Consider the following 12,912-nt stretch of genomic DNA (forward strand, 5'->3'; position numbering starts at 1 on the left):
AAGGAAAAGTGGAGGAGGGAACAGAAGTTAATGAGTTTTGTCCTGGACATGTTGAGTTGAGAGCCTAACAGTTATAAATGTCCAACAGACAAGTTGTGATGCAGGGCTGGAGCTCAGGAGAGAGACTAGGGATGTATATACAGATACTGGAATCATCTGCAATGACATGATAATTGAGCTGATGGAAGCTGAAATCACCAAGTAAAAGAGTATAAAGAGAAAAAAGAAAAAGGCCTAGGACAGAGCCTTAGGGGACACTTACATTCAGTAGGAGTGATATGAGCAAAGGAGACTAAGAACAGACAGGAATAACTGGTCAGCCATCATAAAGAGTAATGCATTTAGTTCTGGATGCCACAATTTACAAAAGATATTGACAAGCTGGAGAGGATCCAGAGAAACTCAGCCAGCATGGTCAAGGGCTCTAAGGCCATGTTGTATAAGGAATGGTTGAAGGACTTGGGGATGGTTGGCCTGGAGGAAAAAAAAAAGACTCAAAAAGGTCTTCACCTGCTTTTAAGTATCTATAAGGCTATCATGTAGAATACAGATTAAATCTGCTTTATTTGACCTGAGAAGGCAGGACCTGGAGCCATAGATAGAAGATGCAAAGAAACAGATTTAATTTTGAACTTGGGAAGAACTTCTTAAAAATTAGAGCTATCTTTAAGTGGAAAGAGATGTCTCATGAGGTAATGGATTGCCCCGCATCAGAGGGCTTCAATTAGAGTCTGAATGAAGAGTTATGACACATGTTACAGTGGAGATTCTTTTACAGATATGGGTTAGGGTAAATGGCTACTGAGACCCACTAGGAGACTCTGCAATTCTCCCTGTGAGTCAATGATCTCTAAATCTCTGCTTGATGGTGTTCAATAAATTCAAAGACTCAAATTCCTAAGACAAAGTCTGTATCTGAGGGAAAAAAAAACTTCCAGAAAACTATATAATGCAGTTTGGTAGAAATTAGGTTTTGACCAGTAATTCACACCATGTGCCACAATTAACTACAAATGGGTCCATGACTTAGATATAAAAGGTCACATCACAAAGGAACAAGAAAGAAAATGCCTTTTGTAATTATAGATAGGTGAAGAGTTCATGACCAAGTATGGGATTGAGAGTGTCACAGAAGAGCAGAAGGACAACTTTGATTACATAAAATTTAAAAGGTTTTTTTTTTGGTTTTATTTTTTGCCAGGGGTTAATTTGCCAGTGGGGTTAAGTGACTTGCTCAAGGTCACACAGCCAGTACATGTGTCAAGTGTCTGAGGCTGCATTTGAACTCAGGTCCTCCTGACTCCAGAGCCAGTGCTTTACTCACTGCGCCACCTAGCTGCCCTAAGAGGTTTTAAAAACTAACATAGCTAAAATCAGAAGAGAAGCAGGAAGGTGGGAAAAATATTTGCTACAAGTTCTTTGACCAAGATCTAATATCCAAAATATAAGGAACTAATACAAATTTGAGTTTGAGATGTCTACTGGACATCCATCCAGTTCAAGATCATCTATTACAAGGGATCTTAACCTGGCATCCATGATCTTATTTTTTCAATGTTTTGATAAATGTATTTCAATATAATTGGTTTCTTTCATAACCCTAGGCACTTTACAGTACACATTTAAAACCACTGTGCCGAAAAGGGATCCACTGACTTCAGATTACAAAAAGGGTGCAAACACAAAAAAAAGTTAAGAACCTCTTAATCTAGTCCAATCCCCACCCTATTCCCCAATGAACAAATTCATTTCAAAGTAAGGTAGTAACTTTCCCAAGGTCACACAGAGAGTAAAATAGCAGTAAGTAAAACCCAGGTCTTCTTACTCCAAATCCAGTGTTCATACCACAATGAAGATTTTCAGAGGCCCATTTTATCAAACTGTACAACTGATGTTGGCTTTAGTTTTCCCCCTCTCATCTTCCAATTGGTGCTGAGTTAAATTGTTTTAAAAAGTCAATACTTGGCACAAGTCTAGTCTTACAGTGACAACTATTCAAATGACCTAAGGTCCAAAATAATAAGAAACTATCCATCAGAAAATATATAGTAGGACCTCTACTGGCAGCACTATTATTAATGTACATCTTGGTAGAACTTTCAAGTTTATAAAGAATTTTTCTCACAGCTCTATGAGATTATCCTCATTTCGCAGAAGAATAAATTAAGGTTCAGAGAGGTGAAGTGACTTGCCCATGGTCACATAACTATTAATTAACATGATCATACTATCCCTTCAAGCTACTCTACTCTAGTTCTCCTTCCTTTCACAATCACTCAGAAAGTTGTCTATAAATACTGCCTCCATTTTTTCACCTCAAACTCATTTTTCAACTCTTTGCAATTTGGCTTCTCAATATTAGCTGAAATGGCTCTCTCCAAGGTTACCAAGCATCTATTAATTGCTAATCCCAATGACTTTTTTTCAGTCCTTATCCTTCTAGACCTCTTTGCAGCTTTTGATAGTGTTAGCCACCTACTCCTCCTAAACACTCTTCAGGTTCTCCTTCTGGCCACTCCTTAATCTCCTTCCTTTGCTAGATTATCATCTTTGTCCCACCCCTTTATGTCTGGGTGTACCCCAACAAACTTTCTTATCTCATTAGTTTCATGGATTCAACTATCACCTCCAGGCAGACAATTCCCAGAGCTTTATACCCAATTTTACTCTTTTTCCTGAACTCTAGTCCCACATTGACAACTATCTATTGGAGATCTTCAATTGGCTATTCTATTGGCATCTCAAATAAATGAATGCATGAAAAAATATTTATTAAGCACTTATTATGCGCTATACAAACAGAAAAACAAGGCAATTCCTGCTCTCAGTTCACCTTATAGCAGATGGAGACAACACATTTAGGCTTTAGCTACAAATCAAATGGAAAGGTCCAACAGTCTAACAGTAACAAAGGAGTTGATAAGGCTTGACTTTAATGCCATTTCCATTGATAAACAGTGCCAATCTCTGATGCTAAATCATTTCAAAGTGCCTTCTGTGGCTAGAATATTCTTTTGTTTAGTAGCTGTGGCAGTTAACAGAACTCAACTCCACAAGAATTGTTCCTCAAGATAATGGTTGTGGCAGTATGGCTGCTATTCCCAAGGTTCTTGGGCTTACCTGTCCATCAATGATACTTGCTTAGTGGTTAAGATTTGTGGACACAGGGATGGCAGGTCCCTGTTCCACTAGGGTTGCTCCCCTTCATGATGGCTGTGGGAGGCCCTACAATTTCCATGGTTCTTGAGCTCTGACTCCTGGTCTTTCTCCAGAAGTCCAAGGGGAGGTGGTGGTCAAAGTGGCGGTTGTGGTGGCTTGATATCTCAAACTTAACATGACCAAAGCAATTCATTATTTTTCCCCAACAAAGCATTCTCCTCTTCCTAACTTCCCTATTTCTACTGAGGGCACCACCATCTTTCCAGTCACCTAGGTTCACAATTTTGGCATGATCCTCTACTCTTCACTCTCCTTCATCCTTCGCATCTAAACAACTGCCAAATTTTATTCATTCTACTTCCACACAATATAGCTCTCATCCATCCCCTTTCTCTATACTCACACAGCCATCACCCTAGTTGAAACTCTCATCAGCTCCTACCTAAACTACTACCATATCCTCCAGTCTCTCCTCTCTCCAAACCATCCATACAAAGCTGCCAAATTGATATTCCTAAAGTATAGGTCTGACCATGTCACTACCCTGCTCAAGAAGCTCCTATAGGTCCTTCCTCCTACTTTTAGGATAAAATGTCATCTTGACTTCAAGGCCAGTACTCTAAGCTATTAGGCAAAACGTACGCTTGCCAAAGAGACTATTTTATGGAGAACTCACACAGGACAAGCATTCACACGGTGGTCAGAAGAAGAGATACAAGGACACTCTCAAGGTCTCTCTGAAGAACTTTGGAATTGATTGTGTGACATGGGAGACACTGGCACAGGACTGCTCAGCATGGCATGCCCACATTAGAGAAGGTGCCATGCTCAATGAGCAAAGCAGAACTGAAGCAGCTCAAAAAAAATGTAAGATGCACAAATTCAGAGAATCCACCCCAAATGTTCACATGGACTATTTGTGCCCAACCTGTGGTAGAACATTCCGAGCTCATATTGGTCTGATCAGCCACAGTTGGACACATTGAATCTTGACTCTAGCACAGTGATGTCATTTTGGTCCTCTTCGAGAATGAAGGACAACAGGATAAAATAAAAATTCCTTTGTTTGGCCTTTAAAACTTCACAACCTGACTTTGGTATACCTTTCCTCCTTCACCTACAGTGCATTTTAACCAAACTGGCCTGCTTGCTCTTCATCATCTACATCATTTCATCTCTTGTCTCCACGTCTCATACCTAAAAGGTATGCCCTGCCCTCCTCACCCCATTCTGTATGTATTTTGTACTTGATGCCCTGTGAGCATGTTGTTTCCCTCCAACAGAGGCAAGGACAGGGACATTGGTGTCTTTGCATTTCCAATGCCTAGTATAGTGCCCAGCACGATGGTAAAGCATTTAATAAATGAATGGTAAATGAAATGTCAAAGTTAAGATTTGTACCCAGGTATTTTAACTCCAAGTTCAGTCTCTTTTCAACTGCCATATGGCTTCTTCCTTTAGCAAAATAAACTTCCTAATCAGGACTGAAAGGACCCCTACACCCCTTGTCCAGTACCCCACTAATTATTAATAGTGCAACCTTAGATGCCTCCTTCTCCAGCTCCAGGCTACTGTGGCTAGTTAGTTCTTTAATCACTTAAGAAAAACAGGCTCAGCATCAAGGTGAATTACTTGAAATCCACAAATGATCCGTTTAAAACCTAAAAGCTTGAGGAGAGAAGGGATGCCGGGGAGAGTCTGGCTAAGGTGGCTTTCCAAGCACTGTCAACTCCACCCACCCCGTGCCCCTTTCCTTTTAGTCACTGGAAGCTGACTCAAAGTTTGCAAAACAAAAGTCATATAAAACCATCTAAATGTCCTTAGATGCTGGCAAAATTGAAGGACTGAGAAGCATCAATTGCCAGTCTTACACGAACCAAGTTGCCAATCTGAGAAACTTCGAAGGTAGATTCAATTATATTAATGAAATAACTGAGGGAAAAATAGGTTTATACTTAATTATCCACGTACCAAATTTCCACTGCCTTAAAGTAGTAGAGGCAGGGAAAAGCTGAATTTCATTCACAAATCAAGGTTTAATCAAGCAAAACTGAGTGTAAAGCCCCAATTGATGATGACAGTAATCACCCATGGCATCTCAAAAAGTCCTCTGAAAAGTACTTTAACATATATCACCTCACTTGATTATCGTAACAACCTTATGAAATAAACTAGTCTGGCATTATTATCCCTATTTTACAGATGAGATAACTAAAATAGACAGAAATCCATAGAATCAAAGTTGAAAGACATCCAACCTAGACCTATGCAGGAAATGACCTTTATAAAAATAACCAACAAGCAGTGCACAACTGGACAGCTCTAATTGTTAGGGGAAATAGGCCTTTCTGCAAGTAAGCTAAAAGCTGAATTCCAGACTTGCCCTCTGAGGCCAAGCAGAGAACAAGTCCATAGGACAATCTTGAAGACATCAGTCATGTCTTCCGTAAGTCTTCTCCTTTCCAGACTAAATATTGCCAGTTTTTCAACCCACACTACAAGGCATAATTCCAATTCTCCCTCTCTCTCTCATCTTGGTCACCTTCCTCTGTACAAACTTCAGTTTGTCAGTGTCATCCCTAAAATGCAGCACCCAGAAGTGACAACAGTCTAGATTAAAGAAGAGAAAACAGAATTATCACTGTCTTTGTTCTAGGGCAGTATATTGCCCTGACTTCCTAACACAGAGCCACAGGATCATAGCCATATGAGTTAGAAATGACCTTAAAGGTCATCAAATCCATCAACCTTTTCTACACATTCCACTACAATTAAAAGACATGCTTTCAATTGTCTAATTTATCCAGCACTATTCCAGGCAAAGTGTTCCATTTACGTGAGCAAACTGCTTTGAGGAGTCACTTACTGGCTAAAGACTTTACTCTAACATAGAACCTGCTACTGTTCCTGCTACTGTACTCCAAACATACTCACATGGCAACCTATTTCCCTACTATAAGAAGTCTGAGAATTAGAATAACTTCAATGGGAAATTTTCAGCTGTCTGTGTCAGTACCAACAAGAAGGTGTTAAGTGCAAGTCTGAGTTTAATAAGGGGGGTTGGACTAGATAACCTCTAAGGTCCTTTCCAGTTTTAGCATTCTATGACAATGATCTGACAAAGGCCTCCCTGAAGTAACCAACTTCTGTGCTAAAAGTACAGGCTGTGACATAATCTGCTGGAGTTGAAATTCCATCCCTGAAAACATACCATACTCAAGTATCAAATACTTTCTTCTATCTCTGATGTTTTGATAGGAGTTGAAAATATTTACTGAGAAGAGCTGCTGAGTTTGCTGGTGCAGCAAGTCTGGAGATTGCAATATTAATATCCCAGCATATATCTCCTTACAGAGTTGGTGACAGGTGCAGAATGTTCCTGCAGTGTCTGTTCTGAGCAGTACCTTCACTTCCACCAGCTCCCCTGAGCTGCTTGCAGGACATATCCTTCCCAACTCTAGGGCTGTCCCTAGATCAGAACCCACAACCTTCCCAACCCCAAGGAGGCCTGTGGCACACACCACACACACTGTTCATAGAACAGTGAGCTTTTTAGAAATGAGAGGGCTTTAGAGGCTGTATGAGCCAAATCCTTCATTATGAGAGGACTTTTAAGGCCCAAAGAGCTGAAGGGACTTGCTCCATGGCTGCTTCACAAAGCAGCAGACCCTAATCACTCCTTCTTCTTGGCCCAACAATATAAACCTCTACAATTTGCTATCTGCCCCAAAGGGGCCTGCACTGTGTGAGTTGGACATGTTACCTGCCCTCCTTGGACCTGTTTCCTCCTAAGCTAAACGTCCTCCTTCTGGCTTCTAACAGTGGAACTCCAAGTGCCTACCTCCAGGAAGAGGCTGAGAGGCTGAACCTGTAGCTTCAAGACTAACAATCTTTACACAGAAAGAAAGATTCCTTCTTAATGGCAGAGAAGTGCAATTCCTCAAACAGACAGCTGCATACATCAGGCAGACCACTGTATTGGATAGCTTTACAGGGGTGGGGGAAGAGTTCAGGAGAGAAATCAGAAATGATTTATATAAGAACAAAAAGCAACTTTCACTTTAAAAAAAAAGGAAAATAAAAAGGGACTAAGAGTAAAATTCTGGTTGAATCTGTTTCCTCCCAACAAGAGCCCCCTCCCGCCCCCAGCCCCATTAAATGGACAACAATGCCCTTACAATTTAGTCAGAATCAGAGGGTGGAAGATGTGAAATGTGTGGAAACCCAAAATATTATGATACCTTTTCCACTTTAGTTGCTAAGAGCCTATGTGTTCAGCCATTCCAATCATGTCCAGATCTTTATGAACGCATTTGGGATTTTCTTGGCAAAGATTCTGGGGTGGTTTACCATTTCCTTCTCCAACTTATTTTACAGAGGAAGAACTGGGACAAACAGGATCAAGTGACTTACCCAGGGTCACACAGCTAGTAAGTGTCAGAGGCCACATTTTAACTGACACCAGACCTGACACACTGTCTACTGCACCACCTAGCTATCTATTGCTGTGAAAAGTAGCAGGGAATGGAGATCCATACTTTGGACTAGAGAAAGCCAAGAGGGGCTGAGCTTCTCAAAATTGTTTAGAGATGATCATGGGCTCACTGATAAGATGTAGCAAGCTGTTTATCCAGTTACTAGTAAGTTTTATTCTCCATCTGTAGAGGGGAAAATTAATTTTTTAAAGCCAAATTCTTTCAGTGTGAGAAACTTCAAAAATTTCACTCTATATTTTTTATCCTAAGGTGACTCTAAACCCAGCTCTAGCTTGCAGGAAGCTCACTCTACACACAAAGATCAAAGCATGTTCCAATCTAGTCCACATTTTTTATTATGCAATAATAACCAAAAGTAGGAGATGGGGGGGAGGTAATTCAGGTATTGTTAGCCCCCATTTTAGAAATAGGATACCGAGGCACACAGGGTCACATAGCTACGGTCAAAATTGGCAACATGAATACAGGCTCTCCTGACTCCAAATAAAGCAGTTTTTCCACCACACAAGACTGACTTTCTAACATTTGATTTAAGGCACTGAACAATTAATGACGCTTCTTTGGCCCAAGTAATAGTCTGCATTTAGGGTTGAACTTGTGCCCATACTAGTTTTTACTTTAGCCATCATAAACAGCATGATATAATGGAAAGCACACTGGGAAATGGGTTCTAGTTCTGGCACTCCTAATAACTAGTCACAGGACCCTGGGCAAGCCATCTCTGGGCCCCAGTTTCTTCATATATAAAATGAAGAGGCTGACCTAAATCATCACTTCCCAGACTGTAATCAGACATTAACCACTACTGCCAAAGGCAATCCATATTATTTTTCAACCTCTCTATTAGAGAGGGAGACCTCTCAGAAAAGGTCTCCCTGTCTCTGCTAGTTCTGCCCTCTGTAAACCAATCATAACAAGTCCAATCACTTTTCCACACAACAGCCCTCCAAAACTTGAATAAAGAATATCCTAGCTAAATCTTCTCTCCTCTTCTCCAGGATAAACAGCCCTAATACCTTCAAAAGATTCTCTTAGAACCTGGACTCCAATCACCTCATGGCATTACATTAACCCTACAATGAGCTGTCGAGAGTAATACTTTCATAGAAACTGTCGTTCCTTCGACAAGCATTTATTAAGTTCCTGCTCTGGGTTGGGTAAAAAAAAAATTTATTTTTGAAGCAATTTTTCTGTATGAAAGTAGGCTTACTTTCTCCTACTCTGCTCCAAAATGTCTTCAATCTTCGCTTTATTACAGGGATAAAGGCATCTAGACAAAATGAAGGATTAGAAGTCAGAGCACCTGGGTGCTCTTCAAAGTTCAACTTCTTACTAGTTGTGTGACCTTAGGAAATAACTTAACCTCTTGGGCCTGCAGTTTTTTCAACTGTAAAATAAGGGGGGGGGGCTTCTAAGATTCCATCCAACTTGAACAGCTATGAGTGGCTTTAAAAGCTCCATGTCCTCTCTGCTACGATTCTTTGGATTTATGAATTCCATCAGGAGCTGACCCCAATCGTTCCACAGGCAAATCTGTCTGGGAAAGCCTAGTTCTACCCGGTTCTGGAGTTGCCAACTTGAGGGGCTGGTGACTAACAGGCTCCTCTATAAACTACAGAACCTAACAGTGCTATCCTCTCTCAGCAGGCAAGAACACAATCACAGATGTTGATGAATTCAACAAATGATAATACATTTTCCCCCCAGATCCTGTCAAGGTTCAGTCATTCTGAACAATGGATACAAAGCAACCTCTTTCTTAAACGGAACCAAGTGATATCTCATTGTTAGAAGGCAGAAATGGGAGTACTTGCAGGTGAGTGCAATATCTTCTGTGTGATATACTCTGTGTAGGGGGAACTATTTAAATTTCAATGGTATTAAATACAACAAAACCCAAAAGCAACCTAATTAACTTTAGCATGTATGATGAATTCTACATGTCAAATCAAACTGTACTTTTTTTTAACAAATGTTAAAACAACAAGGGCAAGGAAAAGGAGGAGACTATTTTAGGAAGACATAACAATCATAAATTTAAGTGAACTTTGCTATCTGATCCAACTTTCCTTAATCTTGTTGTTCAGTTATTTCAGTTGTGTCCAACTCTTTGTGACCTCATTTGGGGTTTTCTCAGCAGAGATACTGGAGTGGTTTGCCATTTCCTTCTCCAGCTCATTTTATAGATGAAAAAACTGAGAGAAACAGAGTTAAGTAACTTGTCCAAGGGTCACACAGCCTAACAAGTGTCTACTTGAACTCAGGTCTTCCTGACTCCTGGTGCTCTGTTTATTCACTCTACCACCTGGCTGCCCTTAATGTTATCAATGAAGAAAAAATGGTTAAGGTCCTATAGGAGGAATTCTCACAAAACTCTTTTAAAAGGGAAAGGAGAGCAGACATTACATCTCCCAAAAAATAAAAGCAAAGCATAGTGGATACAATACTGGACTTGGAGTCAGAAAGACTCACATTTAAATCCTGCCTCAGGCTTACCAATTACTTAACAACTTAACCTCTCTCAGGCTCAGTTTTTTCACCTGTAAAATGAAACTGGATTAAATTGGATGACCTCTAAAGTCTCTTCCAACTCTAAATCTATGATTCTATGATCCATTAGATTGACATGATGACAGATTAGAAGTCCTAGTCTGAGGAATCAAGAGACAGTGTGTGCAGTTCATAAAAGAAACCTGGAAAATTTGAGTTCAGTTCTGCTACTTACTACCTGTGTGAACTTGGGCCTCTGTTTCCCATAAAATGAGGGAACTAGTTTAGATGATCTCTAAGGTTCCTTCGTGCTTTAAAACCCATAACCATATGAACTGGGAAAGGTCCAAATCCTGATGGCTTCACTTGTAGTAACTTCAGCCTGATAAGACCCAAGTTCTAGAATGGATCCAAGACAAACTACTTCCCACTACGGGCCTTATTTTAATAAATTTTGAAATGGGCAGATTGGCCTGGCTGGCATCCTGAGATTTTAAGATCACCAGGAAGGGTTTATCAACTGTACTGATCAGCCCCAACGAGTCTGGAGACGCCGTTGGCAGGGCTTGCTATCCCCTTCCCCCTAAGAAGTTTATTGCAAAGTGCACAGGACACAGCTCAGGAGTAGGGGTAAAGAAAGGGTGTGCAAAGGTCAAACAGGTGAAAGTTGACAAGGTACGAGGTGCAGCTAGGTTGGTGCAAGTTCCCCTCCCTCCCACCCACTCCCCACCAGGCCTTGGAGATTGCTACCTCCTAACCAGGAATAAGATCAATCAACATGCATTGATCACCTCGGTGCCTGAGATGAGCCAGAGAAGCAACGGGACCAGGGAAAATGGGTTCAGGACACCCAGACCTAAACCCCAGGCTCGTCGCTCATCAGCAGTGCGACCTGGGCCCAGTCATTTCCCTTCTCTGGGCCTCGGCTTTTCCTTCTTTACAAGGAGAGACCCTTCCAGCTCGGAGAACTACAACCGGCTTCTTGCACCCCCAGAGCCACCAAACACCCTGCGCAAGGACCCTCCACCCCCGGCGCCCCCCAGGCTCGATCTCCAGGTCAGAAATGCCGCCCCCCCCCCCAACATGAGCGCTAAGACCCAGAGGTGGCCGGAGGCCGTTCGTGCTCCAACTGCGCCTGCGCCTCTCAGCTTCAGGGCATGGAGCTGTTTGGGGTTCGGGGTCACGGGCCTATTTAAGGTTTGTGCCGAGTGCTGGTTTTTGGTTGGGGTTTTTTGTGTAGTGGGGGTCTTCTCTTCGATCCTGAGGCGAGTCCCCGTAGCGCTTGCGGCGCCCCTCCCCGTTTCCTTGCCCTTCCTTCCCCCTCCCCAGCCACCCCCAGCCAGATGGGTCTGTTTCTCCTTACCTCATAGTGCTTCATGGCTCCCTCTCACCCACAGGCCGCTGCCGCTTCCCAGCTCGTGACAACCTCTGCCTAGAGCCTCACTCCCCGGCTCACGCCCGGCCTAGGCGACCAACGACGCCCGCCCACCAGCCCCCTGCCCCTCCCCCTCCCTCCTCGTGCGCGCGCCCCGCCGGCCAATCAGCGCCGAGTGGGAAGAGACATGGGAGCGGGGAGGAGGGAAGCTCTCGCACCTTTGACCTAGCCCCACGGCGAGAGGCTTCCCAGGACCCCAGCGGGCTACCTCCTCGCGCCACCCGGCGGACCAATGAGCTTGTGGAACCGGCGGCCGCCGAGGGGTGGTGGGACCAGCGAAGGGAGAGCAGCCCTCGCAGCCAATCAGGAGAGGGAGCAGACTCTCCCCTTGCCTCACCCCCACGCTTCCCTATGGAAACCGGAGGTAGCGACGGTTATTGGGGGCGGGGAAAGGAGCGGTTGAGTGACAGGAGGGTGGGACGAGCCTCAGCAGGAGCAAATATGGCGGGTAGGGGGAGCCGGGTGCGGGAATGAGCCGGGTGGACATCTCCAGAGTTCCGGACCCCGGACGCGGGGATGTTCTTCTGACGCAGAGACCTGCCCCAGGAGGATAGGACCGGGCCGGCCTGGCGGGCTGAAGGGACTCGGAGGAGTGTGGCGGCTACTAGACCGCAGGGGGGCGGGGTCTGGTGGTGAAGGCATCCCTTGAGGCCTCCCCATCTTTACAGGCTGGGGGGGGGGAGGGGCGCGGGAAGGGGAAGCTGCGTAGCCCTTGTCTCCCACAGGGAATCTTACACATACGTATATAATATGTAATTTGTTGGTCAATCTTGTCCGACCCTGTCTGACTCAATTTGGGCTTTTCTTGGCAGTGACGCTGGAGTGGTTTGCCATTTCCTTCTCCAGCTCATTTTACAGATGAGGAAACTGAGGCAAACAGGGTTAAGTGACTTGCCCAGGGTCACACAGTTAGCAGTTAGCAAGTGCCTGAGGTCACATTTGAACTCAGGACCAGGACTCTTCCTGACTCCAGACCTGATAGTCCATCCACTAAGCCACCTAGCTATCCCTACATATGTATGTATGTATATATACACACGCACACATACATGCATATGCATTTTTAAAATGTATCCATCTGCCTGCCTACCAGTATTCCCTAGTATAACTGGAAGCCCCCTGAGGCCAAGATGAGGAAATTTGTTTTAAGAGATGATTGTTGCATGGGATTGAATGAAACCTAGCATCCCTCTTACCTGGACAGCCCTGCCTTGGGCCATAATAGCAAGAACTGGCCACAACTAGAAAACGATCCAGCAAGCCTCCCCGTGGCAGTTTTTAAGCCATAGGAGACAGGACACTGAACTTGAAGTCAAAAGACTTGGGTTCCAG

At 43.5% G+C, this 12,912-nt stretch overlaps 1 protein-coding gene across 1 annotated transcript in view; it reads right to left on the reverse strand.

Moving 5' to 3' along the window:
* Nucleotides 1-11,663, reverse strand: part of TECR (trans-2,3-enoyl-CoA reductase) — a 36,830-nt gene extending 25,167 nt beyond the window's left edge. The window contains exon 1 of the mRNA XM_036741175.1: nt 11,509-11,663. Within this exon, the coding sequence (XP_036597070.1) occupies nt 11,509-11,523 (15 nt within the window). The 5' untranslated portion in view covers nt 11,524-11,663. The remainder of the gene's footprint in view (nt 1-11,508) is intronic.
* Between the last annotated feature and the right edge of the window lie 1,249 nt (nt 11,664-12,912).

The sequence above is a fragment of the Trichosurus vulpecula genome, chromosome 1 (genome assembly GCF_011100635.1).
Source record: "Trichosurus vulpecula isolate mTriVul1 chromosome 1, mTriVul1.pri, whole genome shotgun sequence".
Classification (NCBI taxonomy): domain Eukaryota; kingdom Metazoa; phylum Chordata; class Mammalia; order Diprotodontia; family Phalangeridae; genus Trichosurus; species Trichosurus vulpecula.